The 23,528-nt window shown below is 44.1% G+C and overlaps 4 protein-coding genes across 5 annotated transcripts in view; 1 reads left to right on the forward strand and 3 right to left on the reverse strand.

The window, feature by feature from the left end:
- Window positions 1-800: 800 nt before the first annotated feature.
- Window positions 801-6,939, reverse strand: atg14 (autophagy related 14). 2 transcript variants are annotated; one of them, XM_080850075.1, is made up of 10 exons: window positions 6,526-6,939; window positions 5,740-5,802; window positions 5,597-5,639; window positions 5,387-5,468; window positions 4,697-4,934; window positions 4,255-4,484; window positions 3,165-3,282; window positions 2,946-3,003; window positions 2,575-2,660; window positions 801-2,368 (listed from the first exon to the last, which is right to left on the reverse strand). In XM_080850075.1, exons 1-10 carry the CDS (start codon window positions 6,798-6,800, stop codon window positions 2,068-2,070), a joined length of 1,494 nt encoding a protein of 497 aa, XP_080706201.1. In that variant the 5' UTR covers window positions 6,801-6,939; the 3' UTR covers window positions 801-2,067. The 2 variants fall into 2 exon arrangements, with proteins under 2 accessions (XP_080706201.1, XP_080706200.1); XM_080850074.1 differs by having other exon boundaries at window positions 2,946-3,036.
- Window positions 6,940-7,492: 553 nt separating this feature from the next.
- Window positions 7,493-10,631, reverse strand: tbpl2 (TATA box binding protein like 2; the record flags this gene model as incomplete). The annotated part of the gene is made up of 7 exons (XM_080850077.1): window positions 7,493-7,569; window positions 7,772-7,866; window positions 8,318-8,485; window positions 9,083-9,183; window positions 9,439-9,526; window positions 9,751-10,139; window positions 10,584-10,631. 7 exons carry the CDS (start codon window positions 10,629-10,631, stop codon window positions 7,493-7,495), a joined length of 966 nt encoding a protein of 321 aa, XP_080706203.1.
- Window positions 10,632-11,032: 401 nt separating this feature from the next.
- On the forward strand, window positions 11,033-14,347 carry jmjd7 (jumonji domain containing 7). The gene is made up of 8 exons (XM_080850076.1): window positions 11,033-11,223; window positions 11,642-11,795; window positions 12,185-12,438; window positions 12,598-12,654; window positions 12,834-12,929; window positions 13,064-13,140; window positions 13,426-13,585; window positions 13,878-14,347. Exons 1-8 carry the CDS (start codon window positions 11,148-11,150, stop codon window positions 13,964-13,966), a joined length of 963 nt encoding a protein of 320 aa, XP_080706202.1. The 5' UTR covers window positions 11,033-11,147; the 3' UTR covers window positions 13,967-14,347.
- Window positions 14,348-17,762: 3,415 nt separating this feature from the next.
- Window positions 17,763-23,528, reverse strand: part of mapkbp1 (mitogen-activated protein kinase binding protein 1) — a gene marked incomplete at both ends in the record, with an annotated part of 45,791 nt that continues 40,025 nt past the window's right edge. The window contains 10 exons of the mRNA XM_080850069.1: window positions 17,763-18,029; window positions 18,231-18,316; window positions 18,724-19,638; window positions 20,083-20,378; window positions 20,668-20,749; window positions 20,874-21,056; window positions 21,285-21,427; window positions 21,782-21,918; window positions 22,855-23,091; window positions 23,397-23,452. Coding sequence (XP_080706195.1) covers window positions 17,763-18,029; window positions 18,231-18,316; window positions 18,724-19,638; window positions 20,083-20,378; window positions 20,668-20,749; window positions 20,874-21,056; window positions 21,285-21,427; window positions 21,782-21,918; window positions 22,855-23,091; window positions 23,397-23,452 — 2,402 coding nt within the window. The remainder of the gene's footprint in view (window positions 18,030-18,230; window positions 18,317-18,723; window positions 19,639-20,082; window positions 20,379-20,667; window positions 20,750-20,873; window positions 21,057-21,284; window positions 21,428-21,781; window positions 21,919-22,854; window positions 23,092-23,396; window positions 23,453-23,528) is intronic.

Below are 23,528 nucleotides of genomic sequence, written 5' to 3' on the forward strand. Positions count from 1 at the left end.
TACAAGGCCATCTCCATTCACTATGCCATATATCAGTGGCTTGAGTCAGGCTCCTAGAGCCCCATTGCCCTGCAGATCCTCCATCTTTCCCTGCTTCAGACTCACCTGATTGAAATTAGTGTCATTAAAATGCATTACCTACCCTGGGTGAGATCAAAGCTAAAACATGGAAGCTCTGCAGACCAAGAAGACCACCGGCGCCGTGATGAGAACCACTGCCCTAGATAACAGTGATCAGGTGCCTTTGGGTAATGGTGTCTCCCTGGTTTTGATTGGCTGAGGACAACTAGTTTATCAAATCTGGGCCACTGGGTTCAAGTAGTTGAGGCAGACAGAGAAAGGTAATGAGTATTGGAAGAGTCCCATGGGACCGGGATATTTAAAAAAAACCTGCATATTTCAAACCTGGGAGGAAAGTCATTACATTTTGAGTCCAATATGGACCAATATCACTTAGACCAACAAAATACTGCATTCATTGTTCGACTTGACCCAGAAACGTCATGGCATCATCTTTCATGATGTAGTGAATCTAGGAGACTGGTTTTGGGGAGTGTCAAATTTGACATTGTAATATGCTGAAAAAAATCTTGTCTTGAATTTGGTTAGGATCATATCTCCAGGCTGTTTATTTATTGAGTGTGGAGAATCATAACATCAGTCCAAAATGGAGGTCAGCACTGCTGTGCTGGGGTTTGTAACATATAAAGAAAAGAAACTATATTGAATAAGGAAAACGCAGACAAACAGTGCAGTGTAGGCCATTTGAGACCCTGTTAGCAAACAAAATACAACCAGTGCATGTAAGGTTCTCATTTTTTATGGCAACAAAGACTTCACCATGACATTTCCCCATAATGTCTGACGTTTTTTGTGGACAGATCCAGATCAATCAAGCCCCGCAACCCTTAAAAATAAACCAGGCTTCCTAGTCTGAGATACAGGTCTGTGCACACAGCCACACAAAGGTACAATATAGCATCCCATAGAGACATGGGCATAACATCTGAATATGCTGTATTCAACAGTTAAGAAACCCACACGTTAACTAAGACCATTTCAAGAAACAGAAGTAAATGTGACATCAGGTGACATCTGCTGGCATAGTGGACACTGTACGGATGACTTGCTGTCAGTTTCCCCCCCCCCCCCCAAGTCAGTTTTCACATCTCAAATAACCGAGGCGGTCAGGTCCACTCATCTGTGTTGTGATGCTGGCCATTTCCTTTAACCAAACATTCAGTAGTGGTAGGCCAAGAGAAGAGTGAAGTCGTTGAAGTTTTAAAAGTCACGAGTTAGGGATGCATCTCTTAAGAAGATCTCAACTCGTCACGCCTCTGAGCGCGGCTCTCGACATCCCATCAGATGACACAAATGCAGACATGAACACACACACACATACATACCATTTCATTTCCAAACCATCAACCTCTGCTGTACATTGAGGGCTGTGGTAAACCAGCTGAGAGTTCAGCAGACTCATCCTCTCACAGCTAGAACATCCTGCTTTTCTCCAGCCTCTCGGGGTGGGTCTGTGGTATGGCAGACAGTGTCTCTGCTTGGCTGCAAGAAGGGTGAGAACCCCAGAAACAGGAGAGGAGAGGAGAGTTGAGGGCTGGTTGGCTGCTGTGGTGAAAATGATCACAGAGGATAGCAGAGGGGGGCTGACACACTCCTTTGAACATTTCTCTGCATCCCGTCATTAGGTCCCTTCTCTTCTCTTTCACGTGCTTCATTGTACAGCTGACAATTTTTCTTCAAACAAACCGTGTTCGGAGAACCAACTCAGTCAGCATTTTGAGAAGAAAAGCAAAACAAAACAGAAAAACAAAAACACAGTCTCCATTTTGCCACAAGTGAACATGCAATCTTAGTTTAAAAACAAGACATCCCTTTTTTTTATTCATTGGCCTGCGTGTCGTTCTTTTCTCCCAATGTGCAAGCTGACAGGAAGGCAGAGAGGGAGTCTGACAGACAGATAGAGATTGTGAGAAGTATGTGGTCTTTTTTTGAGTATTTTTCTTTTGCATAGCTAGAGCATCAGCTGATTCGGTGACCGCTCTCCGTTCAGCGGTGGCCAGTGTAGGCGCGGAACCAGGAGGTGACGGAGGCGGCGGCCGAGGAGATCATGCCCCCTGCCTGGCCCGCCGGCTGGGACACCTGCATGGCCGTGCTCTGTGAGAGCTCCATGGGCTGCGATGGGATGTCGCAGAAGCGCGGGCTGGGCACCGTCTCCCAGTCCGTGCCCAGGTCCGTCTCCTCGTCGCTGGGCGCCTCGTCACCGCTCTCCTCGGCAGGCCCCGCTGCCTCCGGCTCCACAAACTCCATGGACTCCTCCAGGTCAGCGCTGGCCTCGAAGGGACCAGTCCTGGAAGACACACACAAAACGACACAAGACACAACGGATACGGCATGGGTTAGAGACAGAAGTCTAACCCCTTCAAGATAATTTAATTTACATATATTAACTCCAAACAAGACAACCAACAGTACTTGTGTAATCTAGGCATTTGTATTTCTGAGGTGAAAATAGACAAGAGAAGATACTGTGAACTGGGACAGCTGTCCACTCACCTGCCGAGGTTCTTATTTTCAGGGGCGACCAGAAACATGATATTCCTCAAGGTGTGATGTGGATGCAGGAGATCACTCTCAACATGCTAGAACCAACATAGAACATTACAGAGGTGAAGTACAGGAATGTTCCACCGGTTGGTTCTGTTTTGTTAACACCCATAACCCTACCCCTCTATGTTACTTTATGCTCATGGCCATAATCTATTATAAATACAAAAATGAGTGACCAGTTTGTATGTGTTATAAGAAGCTTCTTTATGGTGCTTAAAAACTTAATTTAACTACTTGATTGAAATCTAACTGAATATATGTGCATTTTGTTTATAACTGCCAATCACAGTTCTGAGATGGGGAGAGCAGTGTTGTACCTGGGAGAAACAGAGATGCAGGATGTTGGTGTTGAGTTTGGTGAGGGCGCGTGTGAATCTGTAGCGGCTCAAGTTATCACCACAGAACTCACTGAGCAAAAAAAAAAAAAAAAACACCACCAAAATACAAGACATAGTTACTGATAACTTATGAAATGTCTGTAGTTCATTTTGACAAAAAAATATCAACACTACATAAAAAAAATCTTCTGCTCATACCTGTTGCACAGTTTCTTAGGCAGGTTGACGTCCAGGATGTGGGAGAGGATGTTGGCGAGCTGGGTGGCGTAGCACAGAGCAGCGCTGATGGTGTGGGCTGGGTTAATGTGATCCAGCTCTGAAGGAGGAGATGGAAGGACACAACATTAGATATGGAACTCTAAACCACAGCCTTAGCTGCATTTACATTCAGTCAATGAACAGATTCACCTTATGCTAACTGACTGATAACTGAGGGATTATTCCTTTCTTTTCTTCTTATTCCTTTATCTCTTCTTCTTCCTTTCTTCTTCGCTCAGCAAATGTAAATGTAACCTGTATAGACCTTGCGATGCCTCAGCTAGCATTTTACACGTTAATATGCAGATGCACAAGAGTTCCTGTGGCTCAACTGGCAGGGTGATTAGAGAGAAGCCTGCTGGGGGCTGTCTACTGCTGGGGCAGACTACCACAGAACACACAGAAATGGAGTACCTTCCCTTACCTGTAAACCGCTTCACATAAACATGTCTGCTGAACAACTCAATGTCGTGAATGAACGTAGACAGGGTTTAGTTTGGGAACTGAAAAAAACTAACAGATCTGATGTGCCTTCCACAGAAAGAGGTTTAGAAAGGTTATCCTAGAGTTTTTTTTTACACCAAAACATAACACGTTAATATTTTTTGTTTGCTGACTTATACTAATTTCATTACACCTCCTTCCTTTCTGAATAGCACCTACTCTTGGTCCTCAGTGGCATACTCATACTTAGTTGCAAAATACACTTGACAAAAGGGCCCAGTTTTAATGTAGCGGTAGCCAGCAGATACAGTGCTGTGCAGTAAACCTCTCTCCCAACACCTTAAAAGACGTGTTGAGATGTAAAAGACGACAGACACTAGCACCTGTGGGTTTAAGTCTCTTTGCTTACATGCCTGAAGTTGCAGGTTCAAGTCCCATGCAACTATGTGCTTGTCTCCACTATGCAGGTCACATGAACAATCTAACCTTCTATCCAATATTCTCTATATTATAAGCAAACAATCTAAAATAGAACAATCATATTTCTACGATATTCTCCTCTCCTTATCAAGTCTCTAACTGGTACCTGGGCCCTGGGTGGTGCTCTTCTCCTCCACCCAGCTGTAGTAGGCAGAGCAGTCTCCATTGCTGGGCAGCGTGGCGTGGGGGCCAGTGATGCTGATGCTGGTCTCTCCGTTCTGGTCGTCCCAGATCCAGCGGCCAGACAGGTAGGTGGTCCTGCGTGCCTCTGCCAGTTCACTCACCGTGCTGGAGGTCAGGGCAGGGTCACACTCTGCAGCCACATCAGCCGGGTCTCTGGAGGACAGATTCAGATTTCAGGTTAGCGCCGCAGGAATGAGGTATGTGTGTGTGTGTGTGTGTGTGTGTGTGTTTGACCCTGTCTCTGGCTCGCTGTCTTTCGTCGCCCCCTTATTCAATTGAGGGTGGAATATACAACCTATCTAGCACTCACATGCGTGTGTGTGTGTGTGTGTGTGTGTGTGTGTGTGTGAGTATTGCCCACTCACCTGCTGCCCTGCTTCTCCTCCTGCATGGGGAAGATGTGTGTGACGAGTTCCAGGATGTGACCCCGCCGCGCCTCGGCCAGCGCCTCCAGACGGCCCTGCAGTTCGCGGCCTCGGCGTTCCAGCAGCTCGGCCAACCGCCGGTTGTGCCGCTCGATTTTGTCCCGCTTCTCTTGGTGCCGGCTGGCCCGCCGCTGTAGCCGTTGGCTCTCCTCCTGCGACCGCACCAGCAGATCCTTACCTGGCCGTCACAAAGAAAGAGGGGGATGAAGACAGGAAGGATGTGAGACGACAGCAAGGTTGTTTTTCTTCCCGATGATGTATCATTAAGGAGCCACAAATAAACTTTTACTTAAACCTGCAATTATGCTTTATAATTACACCAGAGCTTTCTAGTTTTCTAGGTGATTACTCACATACAAGTCTAAAAATACAACGTTGTTTAAAAATACATTCCCACATGTACCCTTGAAAAGCAACGTGCAAACAAACAATAATGATAACCTGTTCAACTTGGCATGTTATGTTAAGCAACTTCCAAAAGATAAAAGGTGTGTGTGCTAACCTATAAGATACACTGTCAGCTTATGTTAAGCATCCTCAAACAGTAAGTGTTTCCAGACAGGTAGAGAAACCAAGAGCTGCTGGATGTATAATCGGGAGAGGAGAGGAGAAGAAAAAAAAACACAATACCACTCTTCACTTCCTCATTCCCATTGGAGATGACCTCTTTCATCTGCTCAATCTTCATCTTGCAGGACATGATCTTCCATTTCTGAATCACACAAAGACAGCACAGTACAGTATCTGAATCAGCAACCAATTACACAGGAAATTCCAGGCCTTCAATCAAGATCCACAATAAGGTCTACAAACATCTTAAGGCTGAGTGTGTCCACTTACAAGTTGGTCCGCCTGAATCTTCTTATCAATGGCTTGGATAACCCTAAGACAGAAAAAAGTAAACGAAAACGTTGCTTGCAAACCACATGGACTCTTAAACAAGTGCCTTCTCTGCCATTTATTATTGTGTAATTAATAATTACCTTTGCTGAAGATTTTCTTTTTCATCTTTCAGCCCTTTCAGTCTTTCCAATTTTTCTTTATAGCTGTATGCAGAAGATATTTACATTTCAAGTTATTTCGTACGTTTCCCTACAGCCCAAACATAAAGTAAACACAAGGGAGGTCCGCCTTTACAGCGAAGTTAGCAACAACATTCATAGCATGCGCGACATCACTGGCCTAATTTGGTGAACGGCTTAGCTCTCAGTGGAGTCCAAACTCCAAAACATAATCTTCATGTACGAGGCGGGCCTCCCATTCCCTTAGTGCAATGTCATTACCTCATCTACATGCATAAATTATCTACAGTTAGGTATAAATGTGAACATTAAGCCACAGAAGGTAAACTCATGTTCCACTAACAGTTAATCAACTAGACAGCTATCTACGTGAGCTAGCTAAATGACTTGTCAACTTCGAGTCATTTGAGTGTCATGCTGACTGACTTAAGATTTGCTTGCATGTAAATGTTACATCAAGTATTATGTGTTCATGGACATACGAATACAACGATCAATACAACGCGAGAAACTGACCGATACCGAAAATAAGGTTAGCTTTGCCGAGAACTCTTCCCGCTAGCCTCTCTTTGTTGTAAACATTGTCCAAACAAGCTAACTACCTAGCACGCTAGCACCAATTAGCCATGACTATTTACAAGAGACAAGTCATGATAGTGTACGTTTTCACAAATGTGTCACCCCGTTAACAAGACAGATATTTCAAGAGACAATTCGGATGAAAAATAAAACAGTAACTATACCCACCGTTCGGGATTTCTTCCGTCAAAGTAAACAAAATCGCCACTTTGAATACATCGGGCACAGGTCAGTCTACGACGAGCAGTGTTACAGAGGGGACACCGCTCAACTGCTACATAGAGACCCTCGGCATCGTCCACAGATTCTACCATCAGCGATCCCGGCAACAGTGCTGCAGTCGATGAACACGGATGATGCGGGCGAGGAGGTAGTCGGGCCCCAGGCATTCCCCCTAAAGTCCCCTCACCAGGACCGACTTCTTTTGCTGCGGGGGATGCCATTGAACCGGTGTTTATCTGTGGTATGGGCCTTGAAAAGACTCAAAGTCCTCTTCCTGCATTGTTGGAGACATACAATTAAGACTGGAAGCACACCAGTCCAATTCCTGCCGATATGCAGGTCAGAAATTATTAGTCACTGTTCAGCTTTACCTCCTGCGAACCACGTGATTCACTTTGTTTGTGTATGTACGGTCACGTGTAAAAGCAAAGCGTCAAAGGGGATAGTGCGTCAGTTACGCAATGCTCGATTTCCACCAATGGGAAGCATAGACAAGCTTTCAACCCCGGAGAAGACCTAACATAGCATTTCAAACCGGTGCATCGTTGCACAATTTGGTAATATATAGTTACCAACAGACTACTGCCAAACTTCACAGTCCAATATCTTTTCAGAGTTATTTAGCATTGTTTATTAAATATTAGAAATGTTCCAGTTTAAACAAAAAACAATCATAAACGAAACAGGTCATCCATACACCCACAAAACAATGTTACCAATGCACTTAATATGACATTATTAAAAAAAATCTATACCGATGTTTACAGCACTGAAAAGGAACAGATTAACACTTCAAGTGCTCTCACTTCTGCAATACAACTTGCAACATATTAAGTGTAGGCCACACACACACACACACACACACACACACACACACACAAGTCCATCCTCTTCAAATAAGTGCAAACCATCTTTACTGTTTTCTGAATCCTTTTAGAATTGGGTAGATGTGTTCAAATGCTTCATAAATCTCAGTTCGCTCTTTGGCGCCTGCAATAGACACAGAGACACAAGGCATTCAGACAAGAAAGACTCAACATCTGAACGAAATACAAATTTAGTGCACACGAAATTAAAGACTGCACATTAAAGAAGAGAAAAAAAGAAATATATATATATATATAGGAGGTGACAAGATGAAATGTCATCTGAAATAATAAAAAAACAGAAACACAGGGATTTCCAGGCCCACCTGTCAGTACCACTTTGCCCGACACAAAGATGAGCAGTACGATGCGTGGCTTCACCATCCTGTAGATCAAACCTGGGAAGAGCTCTGGCTCATAGCTTGCAGGGTAGATATCAGTACAGTTATTAAACAGGAGATCCACACAGTAACGAGTATCAAGGGCATTTGCACACAAATGTTTCTCAGCTCAGCTCAAATTTTACACCAATGTAATCTCAGTTTTTATGGACATATTTTAGTATGTAATCAGTCAACCATCATGATTTGAATCATGGACCTTGAGCCTGGGAAAAAGACATGCTAACCACAAGGCTGAAAGCCATAGCCTCTAATCTTGTGGTTTACACTGCACAATGCTAACTCACTTGCCTGCAGTACAAGTACAAATAAGGCTAAGACCTACAAAGAGAACAAATAGGTTTTTTGGGGGAGGAGAGTGCATCTGATCTGACTATAAAAAGAAACAGTATTGAAGTCTCCAGGTGAATGAAATAGCTGTATTTATCTAATAAAAAACAGGACTGCCTTGAAGAGTGTCACCGATCCTACCTGCTGAACTGTTGGTGAGTTAGCACCAGGCCCTCCAGTCGGATGGGGAACAGGACGTCACAGCTTCCCACCATGTTCTGGATCTTGAAGTCCAGGAATTTGGCTGGGAAACCCAGCTTCTGCACCACACGAGCATACTTGCGGGCAGCAAGCCTGGACGCTTCTTCACTGTTTTGGAACAAACATGGCCAAGAAAGCAAATCAACACTTCTCCCCAATGTCATGACAACCTAAACCAAAGGACCACAAAGCCCTGCAGAAATGTGAATATGAATGTTAATAGTGAAGGCAAGAAAAATATAATAGTGAAGCCAAGTAAACCCATCACATCTCTTAATAGCATCTGCATCTTAGCATGTGTCTTTTCTGTAGATGAGGAACAAACTTAATGTAACTGATAAATTACACGTGTTTATCAGGGTTAATCAAAACTGAGGGAACCACTAAATGCTAGGAAAGTTTTTTTTACATTTATTCCAGTAACCAATGAGGTGAATATGTCTCTGAGTGAGTGAGTGAGTGAGTGAGTGAGTGAGTGAGAGAGAGAGAGAGAGATCGACTTAATTGATTCCAAAGGAAACTGAAGCATCCCGTAGCTTATATGACATATACAAAAGTACCATATACCAATAAACAGTGGGGAACACTTCCTTACTTTCACAGTGCCTTCCCTTTATACCTTGAACTCAAAGGGACTTTGAAAGTATTATTAAACATATACATATTGCAATAGAGCATTTGACAAGCTCTGATGCTCCTCATTACAATGCTTGCCTCTTGGCTCCTGTGCAGACCATCTTTCCTGAGCTGAAGATGAGTGCTGTTGTCCTGGGATCCCTGATCCTCATGATGACAGCAGCGAAACGCTACAACACAACATGACGCCGTCTTTCAGAGGCAGTTTGTATAGTCATAGTATGACTGTTAGTATGACTAACAGTTAACAACTAAATAAAACATTTGTCATTCAAAAGAGATCTTCGCTACTTTTGAGCAAATACCCAGGCACATCCGCAGTATGTGCAGGAGAAATGAAGTTGCCCACTACACAGAATTAACATGAAGAGTGTGTAAAAAAAGTGATACCATGCATAACTGACTGAATTTGATTACACATTTACCTTAGGATTGTATTCAGCATTTCTGGCCTGGAGTGCAATGGACTTTAGGTCAAGGCGGCAATCCAAATTCACTGTTGACACAATGTTCCTGCCACAATAACATTTAAGACATTTAATTGTTCATACTTTTGAGAACTTTTTGAAATCAAATGTAAGAATCTTCTAAGAATACACACTATATTAAACACTGGGATTTGGAATGACAGTCTCTTGTTAAACCTGCCTCAAAACAAGGTGTGCTATTACATAAAAAACCTCCATGACTTTACCAGTACTACAACCATTTTAAAAAACAACAACAAGTTGACTCACTGAAGCTGTGGGATGATTTTGGAGCCCTCTGTAAGTGGCGTCATGGGGGCCATGGGTGTCATTGGACTCATGGCAAGAGAGCCGAAGGGAGAAGCCACAGGTGGGACCTGTCCATTCTCCCCGGTCGCGGCCACTGCCGTCGCCTCCTCGGATGGCTCTGTGAAAACACCACTGTCGTTGAGAGTCTGCTGATGCAGGGCTGCATGTTGTGCCGGGTCTTGCACTGGCTCGTCCTGTGTGCTGAGCTCATCTGGCAGGAAGCTGAGGTCCAGGTCCTCAGATAGGTCCTTATCCTGTTGCCCACTTATGGAGGCCAGGAAGGAGGGGTCTTGGAGCTGCAATGGGCCCTGCAAGCCCATGTCCCCCTCAAACATGTAATCATTGGGGTCCTGTAGTCACAGTGTGTGTGTGTGTGTGTGTGTGTGTGTGGAGGTGGGGAAGGGGGGACACAAACATACGTCTGAGTGACAGGACTTGAGCAGTGCACCAGGAGTGAAGCATGCATATTAGAAGTGCCCTTCTAATCATTTACATGGCAAGATTGTGGCAATGATGATTTATTAAGAAATGGGCATGACAAATCTATACAATTGCCAATCATTCTTCTGTTTTGGGTTGTCTATATCAGGATTGGTCAACGTGTTTAATGAGCAACATAATCTATGAAATGATGCATTGTTCTCAGGGTCAAAGTGTAATAAAACTGTAATGGTAATGAGTAGAGTGGAGTCAACAATTAAACCGAAAAGCTACAGTTTCTCAGTCGTGTAACTTGTTCGTGTAACACTTGTAACACTGACAGAAGTGTCCGAAAAATGGCTAGGCCTACTTACATTTACAGCCTCCCGAAAAAAACCCTCCATTGTCGCTTCGTCATCCATGACATGTATTTATTAATCTATTTATTTACACTGAATAAGTTAAGCGCTCAGACTTTGAGCCCCAGTTTACGTTAGATAGTAGGCTACACTGTGATTGATTTTCCCGGGTTTTAAATAAATTGGCAGCATCTGTCAATCAGGGTGGGTTACGCACGTGGGTTACGGGCGTCAAAGACAATGCATAGACGTGATTGGGTATTTTTCTTTGAAGCGTTTTTTGCTTATAAAATTCTCATTATTTCAAAATATAATATTTTACCTAACCCGTAGACAGAGCCCCTTTAAAGGGTCTTAAACCAAAACTTCGTTTGACATATTTTCAGTCTCCAACCAATAGAGGGAGACATCTGAAAAATGCATGAACGATTTCAGCGGAACACACCGCACTTGAGCATGCATGCTGGTTGTCAGATCTGTCAACATAGACAAGTTACTATGTTTACATGTGACCTACTTTTTTAACGAAATGTTAACATGACTAATTGCGCATATGGGTAATCACTAGAACGTGATTTAATGCACCACTATGTCATGGAGGACAGCATTGACAACGTGAAGAATTGTCTTAGAGATTTCCCCAAAGAGGCTCGAGGTTAGTGGCTAAAATGCTAAGAATCTGTCTGATAGTACATTCTGACATGTAGATAAAGATTCATATTATAATTATTGTAAATTCGCATTCTGATTAGTTCGGGTATATTTTACTCTTAACACCATAACGTAGTTTCACTGGCTGAGAGTCGACCTCCAGCCATGTAACATTAACTTATTTGCCTTGACGGGTGTCACTATTCTAAATGCTGTATGTTAAAACAAGAAAGCATTATGAATGGGTTGTCAAGAGAAATATCTAAGCCCTACTAGATGTTAAATTTAGAGTACTACTGCAGTGCAGTGTAGAGGTCCATGAAGTTCTTCAGAAACACACCCCAGAGTTGAAATGACTGAATTCAATAATTGAGTTCAGTTATTTGTATTCAATGTCATGCACTTTTGGTTTACCCAACTAGAGCTTTATCTGAATAAAACGGTGCCATATCTGGAGGGGCCTCCATCTGCGCTGCAGTTCTATCGCGAGTGGATTGGTCCCAACAAACCTTGCATCATCCGCAATGCATTCGATCACTGGCCAGCACTGTCCAAGTGGAATCCAACTTACCTCAGGTGAACTTGCTTCGTTAATAAATCTATGAAACCTGAAGTTGTCTGGATTGCTTATACAAGGTTTGGAAATCTTGGTCGATTTTTTCTCTGTTGTTACAATGCTAATTGGCATTGTATTTATATCGTTGCAAAGTCTGTTTATTTACCTTTACAATGATGTCCAACTTGTAAGGATCATGCATTTGTAGGATGAGCAGCATAGCTGATTATGTGGGTAGCACCCCAAGTAAAATTTGCCAATACGTCTATTTAGGAGAACCAATAGTCTATTTAGGAGAACCATTTGCATCAAAGCCGTCACCAAGTGATTATTTAATTGATAATGTTTTAACACCATCTCCCTCCTGTGTCAGTGGTCATGACTAATATCTCCTTTTTGACTTCAACAGGGAAGCTGTTGGCTCTAAGGTGATCAGCGTAGCAGTTACCCCGAACGGATATGCTGACGCAGTGTTTGGGGATCGTTTTGTCATGCCTGAGGAACGGCATATGACGTTCTCGTCATTGCTGGATGTGATTGAGGGGAAAGTGAAGAGCAGTGGTGTGTTCTATGTGCAGAAGCAGTGCTCCAACCTCACAGAGGAACTGCCAGAACTCACTGAAGACATAGAACCTCACATTCCCTGGATGAGTGAAGCTCTAGGTGTGTTAACCAGACTGAGAAGTAGCTTTTTTTTGGACAAGATAAGAACATGTTTATCATAGGACATCAAAAGTTGTCCTACTAAGTGAGCTGTTTTGCTGGAGATCTATTGCTTGTGTGTCTGTTCAGTTTTAATTTGAGGTCACGCTTGTGTTTCAGGGAAGTCACCCGATGCTGTGAATTTCTGGCTGGGAGAGTCCCGTGCCGTTACTTCAAGTGAGTCACATAGCCTGTAGTCCTTATTATGCACACTGCGCACAAAAAAAAATCATGATAGGCTATTGACAAAATGTGTCTAGTTATTGTACAAGTAGGCGCGTTCATGCCTAGTATTAGAGATGCAGTCAATCTGACTGCAGTTTGGTTGTGACCTTTGTCATTCCCATGTGTTGCAGTGCACAAAGATCACTATGAGAACCTGTACTGTGTCGTGTCTGGAGAGAAGCACTTCATTCTCCTGCCTCCCTCCGACCGGCCCTTCATACCTTATGGTAACCTTCCTCATCCTCACTCATTTTACCCAAGACCGAAGCAGTGTAGACATATCTCTACAGATATCAAGAGAGCGAGATCAAACAGTATGATGGCATTAAGACATTGCTTCTTTTGCTCTGGTTTTACATAGAGCTCTACTTGCCGGCAGTGTACAACCTGAAAGAGGATGGCAGCTTTGAAGTGGTTGATGAGGACAACTCCGAGAAGGTAATTCATCATGATGTAATGTGTTTACTAGCTACTGCAGCCCACTCTTCAACCCAGTGCAGGTGCAAATGATAACTGCATTAATAGACTATTTTATTTACACACAGTTAACAGCAATGTGTCTGTGGGTTTATGTAGTTTATAATTTGGATGTACATTGTACAAAGTATACAGATACACAATTAAGATGCAATAAAACAATAATGGTTATTGCTTTACAGAGTTTAAAAGCAGGTCCTTTTACTTTATGCTTTATTCCATATCTAACAACATATTCCACCTCAGGTCCCCTGGATCCCCTTGGACCCCTTGAAGCCAGACCTGGAGAAGTACCCCTCCTACAGACTGGCACAGCCTCTGCACTGCACCGTGAGAGCTGGAGAGATGCTCTACCTGCCCTCTCTGTGGTTCCACCACGTACGCCAGTCTCACGGATGCATTGCGGGTATGCAACACCTGATTCCCTGAAAATATAATATGATCTAAACCTCAGTCTCAGAACCTTAAGCCATATCTTTCAGATTATGTGATAAAAATAAATTAATAGAAGTGTAGTGTTTGAGTTGGTCTCCTCCTGGCTCATGTCAAAGTGTATTTCTATTAGACAGTTGAGATGGTATCACTGTGGAAGAACATCGGTTGAAGTATTTCCAGATCAAAATGTTTTAGAAATATTGTCATATTATTGGCTTCAAGGCATCTCATGATTTGGACCAATTTTATTTTTGTTTCCACAGTGAACTTCTGGTATGACATGGAGTACGACATTAAGTACAACTACTTCCAACTCCTGGAGTCAGTGGCAGGGGCTGTGGGCCCATTATGACATCACACAGGACACAGTTCCAAGATCTAATCGGAGTTCAGCTCCGCCCAGCGGCAGCAAGACGTGCATGGAAATTTTGACTTGGTGCAGTGCAACAACACCAATATTTCCACAGTCGACCCACCAATCAGTGGCATTGTCTTGGGCATTTGATGCTTGAAACCGTGCTCGCCCAAGGCAGTCCAGCTTGACAAGGCTTTGTCACTGGTGGTCCAAATGTTTTTTAAAGGAAAGGGTGTACTGCCAAACAGAGGAAATCTGTTACACTAAAAACCATTGGATCATTGCATTACATCAGCCCCCCTACCACTGCCAGGGAACTCTTCGGGGTGTGGGTGGGGTTGAGGGAAAATGACCTGTTTTCAGCTGCAGTTAAACATTCTCTTCAACACAACCTCACCCATCACAATAAATAAAGTGCAATACACAAACTTGAATGTATGGTGTAATAAATACCGTTTTTATTTGAGTTTTTGTCTATCCTGGAAGAAATAGTTTTTGTTGAGGATATATAGCATATATAAACACTGAGGGTAAAAACACTCTGAACTTAGGATCGGTGCAAAAAACGTAGGAGTCACAAAAGTTTCCCAAAAGAAACAGCCTCAAGTAAGAGAAACCACCTGGTCCACCTGGTGGTCTTTACGACTAAGACAATCATCTTAGTCTTACAAAAAAAAAAAAAACAGACAAGAAAAAGAAACAACACAGACACAATATAAGATCAGTTGAGATAAGAATTAGTCAGCTTCAGGAGTAGCAGAGAATAGAAGAGATTTGAATGGACTTCTATGCAGGGCAAGTCAACTATTACAACCATGCATTCTATTAGTGAGACTCAAGCCAGCCCTACTGCCCATCTGTCTTCATGCTCATGTGCTCATGCTCACGGCTGAAAGCCACAGGTCTTCATATCGCTGTAGTGTCAGATACAATCCTGCAGCTTTGCCTCACTTTGCACTCTTTAAGATGAGCTGGAAAATGTTTAGTGCTAATAATATACTAAATGTGCAGTGTTCCTCAAATCGGCCACTTGAACCTGCCTTCAGACCAATCACCACTTTTTATTTTATTATTTTTAAAAAGTGCCAACAAATTTGATACTCTCATTTGAGATGGCTTCCTTGGGAAAGAACCACCAAACCTTTAATGTTTGTGTTCATGGGAGTAAAATTGCAGACAGGTGTACAAGTTCACCTGTGAGGTAAAGTTTAAACATGTCTGTAGTCAGTTAAGACAACATCAACTTTTTTTCTGGCCCCCAAGGGGCTGTGATTGGAGAAACCCTGCTGTCATGGTTATGGTATGGGGTTCGATATTTAACGTGACATGATATTTCTACCTTATTCACCATGGTTTCACCTTCTAAAGTCCTACTGTATATTCAAATGCAGCTTTCCAAATATGTTGCATCCCATGCACATTCATTAAGTCGTATAAAAATGCACTTAGCACGTTCTGAGATGAGCAAGCATGATATAGGAAAGAGGACTTGGATCAGATGAATAGGCTAACTCCAAACCATTGAATTAAACCACAGTCAAAGTGTACTTAATAAATATGACCAAGAGCACGGTATTCTACAGCTATACAGATAAGTGTTTGAAAGATGACCAAGATGCCAGAACAAAAGATAAGCGCTTCATTAATTGAAGTCCATCCACCCAGCGAGAGACACAGCTCTGGGTACAATGGCATTTCGAATGTGAATTGTTTACTGAAAATATAACTTTATTCAAGAATTGTACCAATCCCAATTCCAGCACTGGATTTATTAAAATACCTGGCATCTGGGTCACTGTACAGAAAGAGTCTGGTGTTTGTTGTTGTGTGACCAGGTTGACTTACACCAGAGGGAGGCAGTGTTGTGTTAAACTTAGTCAGAGGAAACAGTCCTCCGAGGTAACAGCACAAGTTATAGTTAGTAACGGGGGAAAAAGTACATAAAAAGTAGACATTACCTTGTAAAAGACAAATCTGATAGCTTAGAAGTATTCTTAATGCACACACACACACACACACAACATTATTTGAAAAGACAACTAGTCCAAAGGAATGAAAGTGCTTTACATTGCTTTTCAAAAACACAACCGAGAAAACAAAATGAGAGAGTGCCGCAGGCCAGAGCACAGAGAGAGACAGTGTCCATACCGCATTAAAGATCCCCTCAGAACGAGGATCATGTGACGAGTCTCGTGTCTGAAATTTGATTGTACTGGCAATGGTTACTGAGTCACTCAGAGTGTTCAAAAGCAGATTAGTGCGTGTCATGTGGCTCTGAATCACAGACGTGTGGAAACATATGGCTCTGGACTGAGCGGTCATGGCAGGGCTGTACTCTGCTGCAGGGTGTAGGGGTTTCCTTCAGTGCCACCAGTCCAGCTCTACTCGTCAAGACAAATCACATCATACAAATTCTATCATTTAATCAACCGGACAAAAGAAATATTCATTTGCGAGCACATTGTTCTCATTTTCCTTTTGTGTGATGCTGGTTTGAAAATAAGGCACCCATTTCCTTGAGATAAAACTGCATGTGGAATTTGGAAGGAGCTTCATCATTTTTGTTTTTAATTCTTTGACCTCACCCTGTTTCTGATGACACAGAAGCCACTTCTGACCCCGTCTCTGATCTGCTGGCACTTCCTGTATCCAGTATCAAAACGCGCTCTATACCACATTGAGGAGTTTGCATCCCTCTCCTTGTGACCTACTACATCAGAATAAATATGGTAATACGCTCCACATCTACCTAATAGTCTCTCTAAAAACACTGTAAAAATCACGGTTTCATACGAGTAAAAACATAAAATCAGGCTTTTTTTTTAAAGACGCATGAGGGGGACACAGTCCCCTCTGGAAGATTTGATTGCAGAAAGTGCTGTGACATTGCCTGCAAGTCTGGACCTCTCAGAGTACAACCTTGACAATGGACATACAAACACAAACACACACACACGATTATTCACATTATCATGAAGAGAATTACTCTCATAAAAACAAGTGTAACTATCCTACAGTTTCTCCTTGCTTGCTCTTTTTTCAACAGTTCATTTTCCAACTTTCAAAAAGATGGTGAACAGTACAATTTTCCATCACGACTGTTTTAGTTCAGTTCCTTCTCTCTTGACCAACACAGCCGGCTGAGGGAAAATCTGTAACCTTAAAGAGTCCTGAGTGTAAGTCACCCAAGATGCAGATAGATCACTATTTGACTAGCTTGCTATCTGCAAACAAGCAAACAAATAGAATAAAAAAAAACACAAGTAAAATGTCAAGTCACATAAGCAAAGGGGCGAAATATTTGGCAATGGCTGACAAAAGTGGTGGTAAGAGTATTCTAAGTAGCACACTAAACTGGGAGGTAGGGTCTGTATCTCGCTGTCTCTATAGTGCAGTAAAGCCACACCCCTGGTGCTTAGACGGTGTTCCTAAAGGCCCATGGTGCTTGTCCTGTGATTGGTTGAGACAGCCTGTGACACACCAGCACCATCCTTTCTGAAACAGTAAAGGGAACAATAGAGGGAACGGGTACAATCAAGTGTCTACTTGAGAGGAGAGAAAAAAAGCCAACTTCTTCATCCTTAGTTGGGCATGGTTTCAAAAGCAAAACAATTAGTCTCTGAAGTCTTAAAAAAAAAACACAGGCCCTTTTCCATTGTTCTTTTAATGACTTATAAAAAGGACTGTGTTGATAAAAAAAGAATAAAAATGGAGCGTCAAACGTTTGGCTTCCTCTGTCTTTGTGGAAGTTGGTCTGCAAACGTTATGCTTGCTTGTTGGGTTGTTTTATTTGTCAGTACTTGTCGTCCATCCTCTTCTCCACGGCTCGCAGCAGGAGCTCAGAGTACTGTTCCAGCAGGGCCATTGTTCTGTCCTCGCCCTGGGCTGATGGCCGGACACCCAGTGTGCACAGCAGGCCGGCGGAGGCCCTTACGGATGGGCTCTGGCCGAGGGGCTGGAGGGTGTTCAGCTCCTCCCTCACCCCGTCCAGAGCTTCGGCTAATACCCGCGTCATCTCCAGGTGCTCCTGGGCAACATCTGGGCTGTTGCCACTGCTTACCTGGGGTAGGGAATACAGAAACAAACACACACACACGCACACACTTTGAATTTGTATTTTTGTTTGTGTATTATACATGACTATTGATATAAATTGATATAATGTTTCGTCTTGTTTGGTCTGGTGGACTCTTATTTAAATCACAAATAAGGCAATTATAAGTCAAGATCAGGGCAAAAAAAATGAAATGAAGTATCTTACCATTCGGTAAAGATGGCAGGTCCTTCTGATGCTGTTCTGTAGTTCACTGGCTGCCATTCTGCAGGCATCAATGTTGACTGAGGGGTCTAAGACACAGACGTGGCAAAGTTAAATTTCAAAGGAATTCAAGTGGGAAGTCAAACTCATTCACTGGTGTATAGTCAATGAGCTCCGTCACACAAATGTAGGTGGCCACACAGAAGACAGGAGAAAAGAGCAGAGCAGAGAAAAGTAAAGAAAATAAAAGGACAGCAAAGGTGAGACAAGCAACAGTGAAAAATAGGCTGAAACAGTGTGGAATGGAACCATGCCTCACCCATCAGGTGGTAATGGCAAAGAGTCGGACAGGATGATGGTGGTGATGAGCAGATGGAGGAAGAGGAGCAGGAGGAAGGAGAAAGATGCCAGAGCCCAGCAGGAAAGAAGTGCATGGGCAGGCCAACACGGAGTGGCAGAGCTGGTATGAGGAAGGACGCCTGGCGGCGGAGCAAACCTGCTTCTTGTGCGGACGGGTATGGAGGAACTGGGGTGGGCATGCCAGAGTGGTCCGCCATGGTTGGGTTCATCTCTGGCACGGTCCTGTCCTCCACCTGTGAGCTTGTCTGTCTTCCCTCAGCGGGCTTCTCTGGGCATTGGTTCTGCTCTGCCGAGAGCATGGGCAGGACATTCTCCAGAGGGACCTCCAGGGAGATGTTGCTGCATAGAGCTGTGACCAGTTGGACATTACTGGAAAGCACTGGAGGTTGGTTCTGGGAGCTTCCCTGAAGAGGGCAGACACTCACCGGAGACTGGAAGGGGGTCGCCTCCTCTCGGATCACCTTGGAGGATTTGCTGTTGGGGGAGAAGGAGGCCACTGAGAGTTTGTCTGGCAGGGGCTTGGAGATGTCCAGATGTAGCTGGGGTCGAGTGCTGACCGAGAGCTTGACCTGGAGACCCTTGGTGGAGGAGCCACCAGGAGCAGAGGCGTTAAGGGTGGGGGTGACCGCAGCATGAGGCGTCACAAAAGCCGAAGGGGATACCACCGAACCGGGAGAGACCAGAACCACAGGCGTGGTGGGTTTCGATGAGGATGACCCACTTTTGGTGGACTCAGACCCAGACCCACGGCGGTTCTCTGAGGAGCCGGTGTCATCTCCTGACTCGCCCATATTGAGGCACTCCCCCATGGACATGGAGCGGGACATCTTGGCCATGGAGCTGGTGGTAGGGCTCATGTAGGACCGGGACTTGGAGGGTTTGGGGCACGTGGGGGTGGTGGTTCCATCGCGGGATGTGGGGGAGGTGGGGCTGGAGATGGTGGGCACGGAGGGTAGAGTGCGACGAGGCGGGGAGAAATGGATGCGATCCCTGACATGAGGCTGAGGAGCCACCTCTTTAGAGGGTCGAGAGAGAGGCTGAGATACCTCCGCTAAAAGAGAGACAAAGAGAGAGATATAAGACAGCCCTTTTTAGTTCAACATCAATTGGTTTATAGGTTACCAAAAATGGCTTACATGGCTATAGTTGCAGAGCAACAACGTGCTTGTGAATTCTAGCCGAAGAAAGCGTAAACAGTAAATACACATTTCATATACATTTGAGTTTGAAAGATTCTTTGAATCTTTTTTGCAATCTGTTGTTTTAAAGCATTACAAAACATGTGAAGTACATAACAGCTATGGTGGCAGCTTTTTACTACAACTAGCTTACAGCCACACTGCATACAACCACTCACACTTAACTGCTTAAATGAGCTATCAGAAGGCGTTCCAAACAAACATTTCACATTTCAAGTTAAAACACAAATGGTTCAAAAATGCCAGGGAATTCTTCTACACCCTATTCTCTGAAAGAGACTAGAGTCCAGTCTTACCCTCAGCTGAGATGTTATGTGCCGACTGGGCTTTCCTCATCCCACCGCTGTTGCCATAGGCAGCCGCAGCCCTGGCAACCGGGCCGATCACCCGCCTCTGGTCCAGGGACACCCTCTTCTTCTGCGGCGTGCAGCGAGTAAGCAGGACGTTTTCTGAGGCAGGATCCACTTCCTGTTGCACTGGGGAAGCACTTCGCTTCTCCTCCATGAGAGGGCGGACCTCTGAGACCAAGGGGCGCACCACCCCACTGGCTGCCTTAGAATCCACATCAGACTTCGGGAAAGGGAATGCACTTCTGTCGAGAAGATAATGATATGGGAAATAACATTTGATTATAGATTTCATCTCAAGATTTCTTTTTATCAGCCTTTATCAGTTAGAGTTCATTTAAACACAAAAGTATCAAAGTTTGGGAAAACAGTGACCGATAATGTTGGTGTCCCTTCCAGCAACTGAACCCCCCTACACTTCCCCCCATACAACCAACCTGTTTCTTGCAGTGATTATTTAGTTTCATTAAAGGATTTAATTCGTTTTCAATTTGAAATTGTTAATTCGTTCCATGCCCCTTGATCATACCGTACCTGCTAGTGGAGGTCTGGGACAGAAACTTGGCTGAGATGCTCACACTGTCAGTGGTGATGGTTGGCGCCATGGTTGGACTCGCTGTGGAAAGGTAGAGAGCAGGCTTGACATGTTACTGACTGACAATGTTGATATTTCCATTTGATATGGTTGGAGGGAAATAAAACACATTCTATAAATTCTGTGAGGACAGACTCAAACTCACTGGGTGTGTTTTTCTCAGACAGGTTTCCAAAGTGCATCTTCAAGAAGGCCTCCTGGTCAGGTGTTTGGGGTATGGGGACCTTGGGCTCGCTCTTCCTTAAGGCCTCTTCCTCTTCCTCCAGCTCCTCCACGTCCAGTTCAGAGGAGTTCCCATCTACACTCAGAGGCTCTGTGGGGTCTGTGTCTAAGGACAAACACACACACACACAAAGAGCACACAAACACACAAAGAGCACACACACATAAAGTGCACACACACACACACACACACAGAGCACACACACACAGAAAACACACACACACAGAGGTTAATTGGTGCATATAGGTGTGTGGTTGTGTATTCTGATAATGGAGAGAATGTGTGTGTGTACGTGCGTGTGGGTGTGTGTGTGTGTGTGTGTGTCCTCCTCACCTTCTCCAGGATGGTCTGGGCTGGATAATCTGCTGCTGGAGTAGTCTACTGAGCAGGCGCTGTCGGGGCTGTGCTTGTCATGGCAGTGCCCCCCCCCCACCATCCTCCCCAACACTCCAGCCGTCTCCTTCACCTGGTACTCACTGACGGGTACACACACATGACATGCTGAGAGGTCAGACAGAGAACACCACCCTCACTGATGGTGTTACACATTAAATGGAGGTACTGTTGACCATGACCATGACATGATTCAAGTGTAGAGAGATACAGACGTAAAAAAATGACATTTAACACTGCGCTAAATGTTTATAAAGTCTTCTAGAGAGAGTATGCAAGACAAAAGGGTACTTCACACAGACTGACGGATTGGCAGATGTACTGGGAGTGGTAGTCTGTCTGCTGTGGTGTTCTCTCTCAAAAGGGTACTTCAGACTGACGGATTGGCCGATGTACTGGGAGTGGTAGTCTGTGTGCTGTGGTGTAGTGTCTCTCACCTGCTAGCCAGGCTAACCCGGTCATCACAGCCCTCTGGGTAAAGCACGAGGGGCTCTACGTCTGGCGTCTCCGAGGCCAGTCTGATGTACTGGGGGCGAGGGTGGGACCGCTGGGGCCTCTCCTCTGTGTCCTCCCCCTGACCAACAGAAACAACCAACAACCACCACACTGTCAGCAAGATGCGGCTCATTTTTCTTTCATTTGCCACTTTCTTTGGAAAAAATCGGAGTGCTTAAACGAGTTTCTGAAGAACCCTCACAGGTTCAATATAAATGATCAGGGCAAAGTTAAAAAGCCCTTATTAAAAAGCCTTTAAGGAAGAGTAAAATCAGCATTTGGCTTTGGAAGTCTAGGCTTCCTTCGATCACATAAATTATTTAAATTATTAATAATTTAAAATATTTAATTATTAATTAAATTATTACGCTACGTGTAGCATTTAGTCTCCACCATCTTGGCCACACATGTTGGTTCCTTCTGGGAAGGGAGAGGAGGTAGGGTTGGACAAATTAAGTAATATACTGCCATCAATCTGCTTGGGTGGAGCAGTATATAGCTGCTATGGATAGTTTAGCTCCTACCCAGTTAGATACCTATCTAGTCTTCCATGTAGTTCCTTTAAAGACGTTTAGATACCTATCTAGTCTTACATCAAGTTCCCTTAAAGACGTTTAGATACCTATCTAGTCTTACATATAGTTCCCTTAAAGACGTTTCAATAACTCTCCAGTCTTACATAGAGTTCCCTCAAAGACGGTTAGATACGTATTTAGTCTTACATATAGTTCCCTTAAAGACTGTTAGATACGTATCTAGTCTTACATATAGTTCCCTTAAAGACGTTTAGATACGTATCAAGTCTTACATATAGATCTCTTAAATGCGTTTTCTATCCAGTTTAGATACCTACCCACCTATAGTTCTCTTAGAGATGTTTTCCTCTAAGGAAATGTTGCCTATGTGGCCTTTTTAACCATTAAAACCTTTAGGTAAAAAGAAATAATTGATTGATAGACTGATAGATTAATTGATTGAAAGATTGGCATAAAGCATGCTATTCCTCATCCCTCACCCAGGCGCTGATGGTCTGCAGGCTGATGGTGCTGCCCAGCTGCTCGTCTGTGAGTGTGTCGTGGGTGGGGGTCTTGATGGGCGAGTGCGGCATGGCGAAGGACTCCAGCTGTCGCAGGTCAAGCATGGACTTCACCATCAGTTCCATGTTGCCAATGCGTCTGGACCAGCGCCGGCGGGGACGCGGGCCAGAACTTGACCCGGAGCCATCAGACGACACTCCGCTCATCTCAGACCGCTGTGTAAAGCACACACAACAAAAAGAGGGAGGTGTGAGAGATCTGCATATCTACAAAGAAGAGAAATGGTCTTTCAGATTGAAACACAAGGACTGAAATAACTAGTAGGAGTGTGAGATGTGGAGAATGAGGCGAATGGGCTTCTACAGGGCAACCTGTGGGTGCACAGAGGGACACTGGTGTAACATTAAACTAGTTAGGGTCCAGCCTAGGACAGTGACATTCAGAAGACGAGACAAGAGTGTGGCGCTGAAGTGGACTGCTTCTGGGTTTACAGACAACATGATCTCGTTCCTGCACTCACCCTTTTCCCATCCCTGACATAGGAATTAAGAGTGTTGCGTCTTTCCTCAGATGAACCTAGCACAAAACAAAAAATAAAGACGTTGTCCAAAGTTAGACATACCAAACTAAGAGCCCTGGTGTAGAGTATCCC

Source organism: Sprattus sprattus (genome assembly GCF_963457725.1).
Source record: "Sprattus sprattus genome assembly, chromosome: 13".
Classification (NCBI taxonomy): domain Eukaryota; kingdom Metazoa; phylum Chordata; class Actinopteri; order Clupeiformes; family Clupeidae; genus Sprattus; species Sprattus sprattus.

Coding starts and splice junctions, on each gene's coding strand:
- atg14 (XM_080850074.1), bottom strand. CDS start 6,800: ATGGCATCCCCCGCAGCAAAAGAAGTCGGTCCTGGTGAGGGGACTTTA. Junction 5,640..5,739: donor AAAGAAAATCTTCAGCAAAG/GTAATTATTAAT, acceptor TTTCTGTCTTAG/GGTTATCCAAGCCATTGATA. Junction 4,485..4,696: donor GAGGAGAAGCAGGGCAGCAG/GTGAGTGGGCAA, acceptor TCTGTCCTCCAG/AGACCCGGCTGATGTGGCTG.
- jmjd7 (XM_080850076.1), top strand. CDS start 11,148: ATGCACCACTATGTCATGGAGGACAGCATTGACAACGTGAAGAATTGT. Junction 12,439..12,597: donor CTGGATGAGTGAAGCTCTAG/GTGTGTTAACCA, acceptor CTTGTGTTTCAG/GGAAGTCACCCGATGCTGTG. Junction 13,141..13,425: donor ATGAGGACAACTCCGAGAAG/GTAATTCATCAT, acceptor ATTCCACCTCAG/GTCCCCTGGATCCCCTTGGA.